The sequence below is a fragment of the Corythoichthys intestinalis genome, chromosome 13, assembly GCF_030265065.1.
Source record: "Corythoichthys intestinalis isolate RoL2023-P3 chromosome 13, ASM3026506v1, whole genome shotgun sequence".
In the NCBI taxonomy this organism is placed as follows: domain Eukaryota; kingdom Metazoa; phylum Chordata; class Actinopteri; order Syngnathiformes; family Syngnathidae; genus Corythoichthys; species Corythoichthys intestinalis.
The window spans coordinates 26,177,228-26,188,131 of NC_080407.1; the positions used below are offsets into that span (position 1 = coordinate 26,177,228).

At 46.7% G+C, this 10,904-nt stretch overlaps 1 protein-coding gene across 2 annotated transcripts in view; it reads right to left on the reverse strand.

Annotated features, from left to right (window-relative positions):
• Positions 1-1,515, reverse strand: part of LOC130928548 (zinc finger protein OZF-like) — a 43,368-nt gene extending 41,853 nt beyond the window's left edge. For both annotated transcript variants that reach the window (XM_057855245.1, XM_057855244.1), the window contains exon 1: positions 1,105-1,515. In XM_057855245.1, coding sequence (XP_057711228.1) covers positions 1,105-1,240 — 136 coding nt within the window. In that variant the 5' untranslated portion in view covers positions 1,241-1,515. The remainder of the gene's footprint in view (positions 1-1,104) is intronic.
• Between the last annotated feature and the right edge of the window lie 9,389 nt (positions 1,516-10,904).

Sequence of the window (10,904 nt, forward strand, 5' to 3'; positions counted from 1 at the left end):
GGAAATACAGTAATTGAATTACTGCACTTTATTGTTGTCTGTCACTGGAGTTTTATTATCAATCCCATCCAACAAAATGACGGCCATATAGTAAGCCTTAATTTTTTTTTTCATAAAAGAATAAAACATAACATTGGTATGAAATTTTGCTGTTTAATTTTGCTATTCGAAATGTGGTCTTTTTTATATGTTTAAAATACTGTACGAACACATACAAAAAATGTTTAGTATCGTATCGTTTTCACTCTGTATCGAACCGTATCGTTCTTAAACTGTATCGAATCGGCCTTAAAAATGTGAATTGAATCGTAACCTGGGTATACATATCGAATCGGCTTCATGCCAGAGATTCCCAACCCTAGTTCAAATCTTTGTCATTAGGATTGCTTTTTGCTTTAGCACATGACTTCTTTTTTCTTCTTTATTTCAAAAAGAAAGCTGGCCAATACGCGGGGTCTGAAAGGCAAAGTGTTGCTGTTTTATTACCTTTAAATACCCGCTATTGTAGCGCGATCTTGAAATCCTCGCGTGAACCGATCGAGCCGCTCGAGAAACGCGTCCTATGGAAATTGACGCCGAGCGTCACTGGTGCGTTATCGCAGCGGAATCGTTGATTCGACCTTCACGTTTCTGGTGTGTTACCGGGGTATGTGGCCTTCTTCGTTAACTCATCGTCGCTGCTGTCGGCAACATCGCCTTCCTTTGTCACAGATTCTGACGGATCGCAGATTTCGGTACAACACCGGGGTGACATTTTTTTTGCGTTTTTTTTTTACCACTAACAGCGATAAGTGAGGTCATGGGAAGGGAGGGGGGGTCAATATACATACTGTATAGATATATAGATATCCCCCACATGTGTGTGTGTGTAAACATACGCCCCCCCCCCCACACACACAGAGAAAAGTTAACCACCAGTGAACTACGCCCCCCCCCCCACACACACACAGAGAAAAGTTAACCACCAGTGAACTATGTAAAATGCGATTAAAAATTCGAATACCTTGATAGCACTGCTTTTACAATGAAAAATGAATTCTCATCACCGGGATCGGTCTTCCGTCATGTGCAATATACAATACGTATCATCCAACGTGAACCAACCTTCTAGTCTGTGAAGAACAACCTTTACGTGCATTATTTCGCACACAGTCGAGGGTTGCTGATGTGGGGGCTCCTCTTTTACTCCACAAAGTTCCTCCTGGAACTTTACTGCAGCCGGTGTCGTTCTCGATGACATTTTCCTGACTTGATTTCTGAACGATTGACAACGTGCTTTGCAGCTTTGTTAGCAGTTGGTCAGCTAGGCTAGGCTAGGCTAATGTAGATCGCAAAACTTCAACGAGTGGTAAGACTCGAAAACTGATGTTTGAGTCCGTAATGTGGCTAATGCTAAACACGTCGTCGAGACTAAGGTTTAGTTAAGTGACTGAAACCGAGGAAAAACAAGCCACAGACAAAGAAACATACGTTCCACCTTGGCCAGTCTTATCTTTTGCATTTCCGACCAGGATTGCATGTTTTTTTTTTTTTTTTTTTTTTTTTTTTGACCAGGATTGCATGTTGGGAAAGAGAGTCTCCAGCCCTATCACACCGTAAGACCCGCCTAGTTCGAAAATAAAAAAACAAAAACAGCCCAAATTACAACTTTCCTTTCAAGATAAAAATGTTTCTTTTAAACAAGTCAATCTATATTTTGACATTATTTGGGGGAAAAAATCAACAGTGGGATAGGAGCGTTATCATTTCGCCTATAAGGATCCTGGGAAGTGTAGTTCTTCAAAGAAATCATTCAGTGCGGTCAGCACCGCCCTCTGGCGGTCAGCAGGGATGAAATCGAACGATTGTATTATTTTCATTCACATTATCAGCCTATTTATCCACGATTAAACATCTAAATTACATATTGGTCAACACAAATCACTGTAGAAGTACAACTTAGGCAATACTTTACTATAAGGCTCACTTAATTAACATTAGCTAATGCATTTTTAGAGAGCAATGTTTAAGTAACATCATAATAATTATGAGCTCTTAGATAAGGGATAAGGGATTATGAGCTCTTATAATCCCTTATCTAACATGAGTTAATATCGTAGCGGATGAGATACCAGTCAACCCGAGGCTGTTGGCAGTCTTACAAATAGTGACGTATGCCCTTACACAATGGTGACTAATCTTACAACGTTTTATATTGATTGCAATATAAAACAAAAATAAAACTCCATTATGAAAAAAAAATTGAATTTATTGGTAATATTGTCAAATGGATGGATGAAAGAAATCCAAGAAACTACATTTATGCGTTTTTCATACACTTGTATAAGCTTGAGTAAAATTACAGTGCATAACAATATTTTGGTAAACGAAATTAAAACGATCCATTGATAAAATTAACTTACCGATGCAATCTTTGACTCACATTTCTTTTGCTCCTGCAATACTGTGGTCCTTTTGTTAGGAATAGGAACTAAAATCATACAACATAAAATATAGAATATAAATGAATACTACATCACATTTGTAAAACATAAATACATAATAAAATAAATAATAGGCCATATACATAAAATAAATTAAAATGAGTTAAAACACCTGCAATTAAATAATAACAATAATACAAAAAGTGGCACGGTGGCTGAGTGGTTAGCACGTCTGCCTCACAGTTCTAAGATCAAGGGTTCAAACCCGGGCTTCGGCCTTCCTGTGTGGAGTTTGCATGTTCTCCCCGTGCCTGCGTGGGTTTCCTCCGGGAACTCCGGTTTCCTCCCACATCCCAAAAACATGCTTGGTAGGCTGATTGAACACTCTAAATTGTCCGTAGGTATGAGTGTGTGCGTGAATGGTTGTATGTCTCCTTGTGCCCTGCAATTGGCTGGCAACCAGTTCAGGGTGTCCCCTGCCTACTGCCCCGAGTTAGCTGGGATAGGCTCCAGCACCTCCGCGACCCTCGTGAGGAAAAGCGGCATGGAAAATGAATGAATGAATGAATAATACAAAAATCCTGCTTACACCATTAAATTAATTAATTTCTGCGTGGCGCTTTAACTTGAGAAAACCCATCAATAAAGCTTCAATAAAAGGTTCATAAGAAAAAAAAAAAGATGCATTGAGGCATTTCATTTGTTAAAAAAAAAAAAAATTGTCATTGGGATTGCTTTTATGGTGTCCACTACCTTTTGACAGAACTCACCTTGGGAACTTATGTGGGGCATGTTGTTTTCCGGGGGGAAACTATTTTGCCGTGCGCATTTCCGGCAACAGATATTTGGGCTCTTGTAGAAGAGCTTTATGAGCCATTGTCTCACAATGGCGGGCTGCAAGCTGTATTTTGGAGGCGGGAAGTGGGAACCCATCCTTGTAAAAAGGTCAAGCAAGTCCTCATCATCACTTTCCTCCATTGTGCCCTGAAGGCATAATCAATTTCCTCCATTGTGCCCTGAGGGCACTTCTCAACAGCTGATCTCTCTATGGGAGGAAGGTAGTTAAGAAATGATGACATTCGAGCATCTACATCAACTGAGTCAATGCCATGGATGCAAGCTAAGATGAAAGCCTTTGAGAGCCTCACGGGAATGACACCATGCTCTAACAATCCTTTGACCCAGATCCGCCCGACTGCTTGCCATTCAGCCTCACAGAAATCTGGCCTCAACCTTGGAACTCGCTCCGTTGCCCCTTCACAGTGTTCAAGAAACTTTTCCCAAAATGCAGTGTAAACCTCTCTTGACACTCCGGCATCATCAAAGAGCTTTCATTGACTAAATTAAGTGTTAGATTGAACTTTATTATGCTAATGTCCATAAACATAGACAACAGATCAGCAACAACCTTAATCCTACAAATGGATGAGTGTCGTGTGCGCTCTGGATTTCCTTGGTTGTCAGGTGAGGTTGACAGAGACAGATGGCTGTCTAAATCTGTGGGCAAATCTTGTAATGAAAGATTCCGCCCTCTCTCCTGTGAGAATAAAACATTCAGGCCAAACTTTGTTTAACCAATTAAGCAGATGTAAAATGTTTACCACATTAGTGTGAAGCCCTATAGAATACACCCCTACATTTAAAAAATAACTAAATTTTGAAGTGTGAATTTCAGAGTACAGGTGTTGGTCAAAATATTAGAATATCATGAAAAATGTCATGTCACTGATTCCATTCAAAAACAAACTTGTGTATTATATTCATTTATTACACAGAGTGATGTGTATCAAGTGATTACTTATTTTATTTTGATTATAACTTTCAAATAATAAAAACTACAAATTGGGTATCTCAGAATATTAGAATATTGTGAAAAGGTTTAATATGAAAGACACTTACTGAACTTAAAACACCTGCAAATACCTTTAAATGGTCTCGCAGTCTAGTTCTGCAGGCTATGTAACCATGGGGAAGATTCAGGCATGGCTGTTGTCCATAAGACAACTATTGACCCCTTGCACAAGAAGGACAAGACACAAAATGTCATTGACAGAAAGGCTGCCTTTTCATAGAGCTCTGTGTCCAGGGACATCAACAGACAAGCTTGTTTTCTGCCGGTAATCTCTTAAAAAAGAACATGCCGAGTAAACACTGCTACTATAGAACTTGTAGAAAAGACTCTAGACAATACGACCGTGTGAAGGATTTTTTTCCCATATGTTTCCGGAAGCCAAAAAATGTGAACAATGGATCAACTTGTGAGGACGTCCAAAAGACCAGTTTAATGCCAGCAAGGCTAAGCCATTCACCTTCATATGAATAAAACATTCTTTGGGGGCCATGGTCCTACAGATAACAATGCTGTCAGAGCCTGCTCCGAAAAGGTAAGCCATTTGGATATTTTTACCCTTTTTTTCGCGTGGCGCTTTGCAGTGCTGCTTCTGTCTGACAATGACGGAGCTGAAAAAAATTAAAATGGTGATGCCACTGTTGTCACCTTTTCTTTTGTAAAGAAACAACTTTAGTAAGGGGAAAATGTAAATAAATTGAATGAAGATTTGTTATTAATGAAAAAATTAAAAGTGTTCGTTGGCTATCACTGAGTAGCATTTGCAATCGCCATACAAAACTAACAATTTAAATTACCTCCAAGAATGGTTAGAGACGTAAGACAACCAGAAGATATAATATATAAGAAAGACAGGGCATATAAAGGAAAACTTGTTGAAACTGGAGAATGTCATTGTCAGTGGCGTCAGGCTACGTCTGGATCAGGTCGGCTCCTTTACCTGTCTTTTTAGGCCCTCGACACTCAAGCCATCTCTAACTGAACATTTGTAAGTTCTTCCAGATTTATACCAGTGAATTTGGCACCAGGGACATCATTTTCTGACTGAATAAGTAGCTTTAGCTCAGTAAACATCTCGTTCGTACACTATTTACATGTCTCTAGCACGAGGGACAAACGCAAGTTTAACCCCCCTAGCAACAGTTGCGAACGTCATGAATATTAATGAGCAATGGTGACGTGTTATCTGCGGTACGCTATTTCATGGGCAACTGAGCGTGTGGCAACCAGATGGCAGCGCGCATGTGCAGATAGATGTCGATATGGTAACCTCCATGCGTAGCTCTGCTACTGCCGGGTGCCACACGATCGCTTACAACGCTCTCCATACACTGTTAAAGGCAAGTAGTTCATCTGCCCCGCTCTGTGCAGCCCGGGACGTGCGTTTGGAAATGTTTTAACTGCCAAGGCCAGTTCGCTCATCTCCCCTTACTCGCAGTATCCCCCCCACTCACCGGAATCAGAGGAGCGCCCCTAATACCACACCTTAGACGGATCTTTCGGGGAAACCCTCCCACGCCGCTGTCACTGACCGTATTGACGTCACGGGATGTCCCCCTCGCCCTCCTGCTGATTGACTATTGCACGTGACATAACCATACCTGTCAACCCGAGGCCGTTGGCAATCTTACAAATATACCCCTTTCCCACTGGCCAAAAAACCCATGTCAACCCACTAACAATTGGCTTTTGGTGGCAGTGGGAAAGGTGCAGCGACCCGCCTCGATCCCTGTCAATCAACCTGCCAAGCGACCCACGTTAAAATCACCTCGGCTCTGATCGTCATGCAGTGTGAAAGCAAAACCCCGGGTCAACAGTCAACACCCTTATCTACGTGGTGACGTAGGCTCTTACGTGATGCGTCATAACAACGCGCCAGTCGCCTCCCCATTTCACACGCCCAACAACCATAGTTACGTCGATGCTAACAACAAAGCTAGTAGATGAAGAAGGAGCCTGTAGCGCACCACATTGAACAACATGTCCCAGCATTGGAAAGATGATGAGACCTGCCAACTCCTTTCCATCCGTGGAGAAAAGGAGATTTAGCGACAGATGTCTGGAACCGTGCGAGACACAGCAATTTATAAAAATATTGCTGGTAAATTAAAAGCTCAAGGCTACGACCGGAAGCCAAGGCAGATCATCAACAAACTGAAAGCATTGAAAAACTTGGAACAATTAAGGAACTATGCGTAAATAATACACTTCACTGGTCCTTGGCATACATCTAATGGTGTTTGATAAACCTCTTCTTCTATCAGCTTTACAGGTGGAGTTTGTTGGCGTCCTGCCCTGGGCCGTCCCGCCGCCGGTCTTGGCCCCCGGGATTTTCGGCCGGGGCTTGTCTGGTTGCGTCTGGCTGTGCGGGGGGTCCCGTCGGGCGCGCGCTGGTGTCGTGGGCGGGTCGGGGGGCCGCGCGGGTGCCGGTCCGGGGCCACGGCCCTTCCCCGGCCGGCCGGGGTGGGGTGGAGTTGGGGTGGGGGCCGGGGGGTGTATGCGGCAGCCATGGTTCCCTCCCAGGTCCGCCCGGCCGGAGCCGCGTCTCCCTGTACCGGGTGCCAGGGAGGTGCCCTCTGGTGCCATACCGCGCGCCCCTCTTGGCCCGGGGGTGGGTTGTGGGGGGTGCGCTTCCCTCCCCTTGGTCCGTTTCCGGCCCTGTCCGCCTCCCTGGGCCGCGGCGGCCGCGGCTGCCCCCCGGCCGGCGGGGTCGTTGGCGGGGCCCGCGGGGCCTAGGGTGAGGCTTGCTGTCCCTTGCCGGTGGGGTGGACGCCCCCTGGTCGCCGGCGCTTGGTGTGGCGCCTGCTCGGGGTGCGGGGTGGGTGCTCGGTGGGAGGGAGGGGGGTGGGCGGTCGCGGAGGCGCCGTGGGTGGTCTGGGGCGGGGATTGATCGGGGCCCTGACGCTTCTTCCGCCCTGGGGCCGGTGGTTCTGGTGGACGGGGCCACGCCCGCGGGAGCCTGCCTCTTAACTCACGCACTTCTCACTTCGGCACTGTAAATATTTTTCACCTTGGCACTTACATGCTCATACATTTCTCCGGGGAGAGTTGGGACGGGGCTTTACAGTCCCAGCCCGACTCCCCCGTTTTTAATGCACCACACACCAAGGTTGTGGGATGGTTGGGACCTGTTGGGGGGGGGGGGGGGGGGGCTCACGGCTGCCTCCTCACCACAGGCCCCGCCATCCCTGCACCTTTTTTAAATGCACCACACACATCATACTCCACAGGAGAGCTCTGGCAAAGGGCGGTGGGACGGGCGGCTGGACAGAAACTCCATGCTGCGGTCCCACTGCCCCAAGCCAAGCTCTCCTTTTTTAATGCATACATTGCACTACCCTCCCCTCACACCCCCATCACGGTGCTGGGTGATGGCTGCCAGTCGGGAACCTGGCAGCCACAGTAATAGGGTGGTAGGTGGGTCCCACACTTTTTCTATATGGCGTGGCTGCCGGGGTGTGGCCTCCCCTCTGCCTCGGCTGCCGGCCGCGGCAGTGGGTTGTGGGGTCGGGTCTCCGATCTTGCATCGCCCCGTGACAGTTCCTGGGTGCTCTCCTGCCTCCGTCTTCCCCTCTCTTCTCTGGCTGGGCATCCGCCCTGCGCTCCGTCGCGGGTCGCTGGCTGGGCGCCGGTGTATCAGCGGGGTGTCGCCTGCACCGGCGGGGGACCCTGCCTTGCCTGGGGCTTGGTGGGCCGCTGGGGGTCCCGTGGCGTGCCGTGCCAGTTGGGGGGCTGTGGCTGTGGCTCGTGGCCCGGGTGGGCGGGCGGGGGTGGGTGTAGGCGTGGGGTTGGTGATGCGTCCCCTCCTGCCATCCCTGAAGGCCGGTTGATGGGCACGCGGGTGGCCCGGGGGACCACCCTGGGTCCCGGGGGGGGACGGTGGCTCCTTTGCTGGGCGGCGGGAGGAGGGATGGGCTGCGCATGGCCCCCCCGCCCCCCCGTCCGCCCTCCCTCCCGGGCTGGCTGGGTGGGGGCCGTGGCCCTGGGTTGGCGCCCGCGCGGTTTCTCCGCCCGTCTGCGTGGCTGTCGCGCGCCTGGTGGGGCTTGCGTGCTGCTGGATGTGGTAGGGCATGCTCGGGTTGGGGGTTCCGGTGCCGGGATTGGCGATGCGGCGGCGTAGGGTTGGTCGCCAACGGGCTTACACTCATAAGAGATTCACACGATTACTGGGTTCTAGATCACAGAACTGATTTGTTTACACTCTACCCCTTTCAATCACTTAGCTTATAGTCTTATAGACACCCCCACCCCCATTCTCCTCTTTCACTGGCCAATAGGCCCCCACATGGTGTAAACCGGAAATACATCTCGCTGACGATAGCACCAGCATATTAGTAACTAGTTTAGATGTTCAATGTATTTCTTGTTGTTGTTTGTGTATGTGTTTCTTTTCTTTCTTCTCTTGTATTTCTTTTCTTCTGTCCCCCCATAATCCCTTCCTGTTCGCTGCTTTGTCATAATAAAAAAGGTATTTTGAATGATCACAATGGGAGTATGTCAGACTCTCAATGTGAAACATTAAAACTGTTCAGAATCCGGGCACTTAGACTTCCATTCTCTGTGTCAAACAACTGAACAGGACAGGTTTAAAAAAAAAAAAAAAAAAAATGAAAGCATTGAAAAAAAACATATCTCTCCGTAAAGGACAACAATAACCGGAGTGGAATGGGTCGTCGTGACTTGCCATTTGACGAGCTGTGGAACAGCATTTACAGCACCTCTGCTTTGGCTAACCCCGTGAGGCTATAGGGGTCCATCTTAGCGTCCGCTGTACCTGAACCGTCCGCCCCACCGTCCCCGTCCCTATCCAGCTCGTCCACCGCTTTGTCAAGCACTGTAGAAGACGAGGACCACGACGTAGCGAGGGAAAACGGAGAGGACAGAGATGGCACCGAAAGCCAAGCTGAAGCTAGGACCGAGGAAGAAAGACCTGAGAACTCCAGCCAGCCCGAAAGAGGTGAGTGGTGAATTTTTGTTTCTCGATATGGATTTATTTCTTCATTAGATAACTGTCCCACCGATCAACAGGTTTTTTTGCATGTCTGTGCGTGTTTGTCCCTGTGTGGGCCGCCACCTCATGTTGTAATTCCCTGAAATTTTGTTCACATGGACCAACCGTCCTCCGAGAAGGAAAAGGACAAGACTTGACCAGACATCCACCATCTTAGCTGCTACTCTGAAGGAACTCAGAGAAATGGAGTACAGGAGGATGCTCGGTTTCAATTATTTTGGGAGCAGGACAGAAAGTTATTCGAGAGCCTGGAAAGACAACACAAGGAGGCTAGGGCAGATCAGAGGATTCTGTTTGAAATGCTGCTTTCCAGGACTGCACCAGCACCACAGATTCAACCACGGCAGCCTATGTACGAAACACATGGCAGTTATGAATCATTCTACCAGGCTGGACCTTCTTACGCGAGTACCCCAGCAAAGCTAGGTCCGACCTACAGAGACCTTTGAGCCTATATGCTACTTGTATTGTGTGTGTTTAAAACATTTGACTTTTATACTGTGAGTGACATTTAAACAATCTGTATATAAATATTTAAGCTTTGTGTGAACAAAATGCTGTTTGTCTCCCCCTGTATATCAACCAACAGAACACAACATAACCACAATTTGGTGGTTCTTTGTATTATTTTGCGTATCTACTAATAATTTAGCACCACAGCTGCAGCATGAAAATGGCATTTATTTCTCAAACCCATCAAGACAGTTTTCTCACAACATGATCATGACCACACAACACTAATTTTCCAACAGAGCACCCATATTTGTGACAACCGCACTGCGAATGTGCTGGGCAGTGTTCTCTCTTTCCCTCTGTGGCATTGCAATGTGTGGTTGGAGGAAATTCTCCTGTGGCGCCGGGTTCCACTCTAGCAAAAAGTTGTCTTTCTGTATTTCACATACATTATGCAGAATACAACAAGCAGCTACAACATTGGACATTTCAGCGAGGTCAATGTCATTTCTCTTCATAAGACATCTCCAGCGCCCTTTCGACCGACCGAAGGCATTTTTGACAATCATCTGTGCAGAGCTCAGGGTGTAGGTGTACTGCGCTTCTTCTCTTGAGAGTTGATGATGTTGTGTGAACCCTTTCATCAACCACCTTTTAAGTAGGTAGGCAACATCACCAATTAGATGCACAAGAATCTCCACCCCATCCACGACCTTGAATTTCTGTAAAGACATAAAACAGTGTTGAAATGGTCTGCTTCAATGTGATTAATTCAATAATTTTCCATTACTTCATGTTGCATTTCTAAAGCCAAATATCCGAAACATGATTGTCTCAAACGGCAGTGAAGGCAAAGCTGTGACAAAGGCATTGAAGATTTAAAATTTTTAAGTCCAATGTCACAACGTTAAATGGAAAAAGCAGCAACAGTCAAATAACTTTCATCTAATCATCTTCTTTATAAATTGATTGATTCGGGAGTAGTCTGAGCAACAACATCAGTGATAATATGTACACACACACACATACCTCTCTGGGGAAAAGATATCTATTTTGGCGCTCCTCAGCGGTGACGTAGAGCTCTGAATTGGCGAACACCCTGGCATCATCGGTACGTCCGATTCTGAGAAGTGATCAGCAATAGTTGCAGGCAAATCGTGTTCGGCAA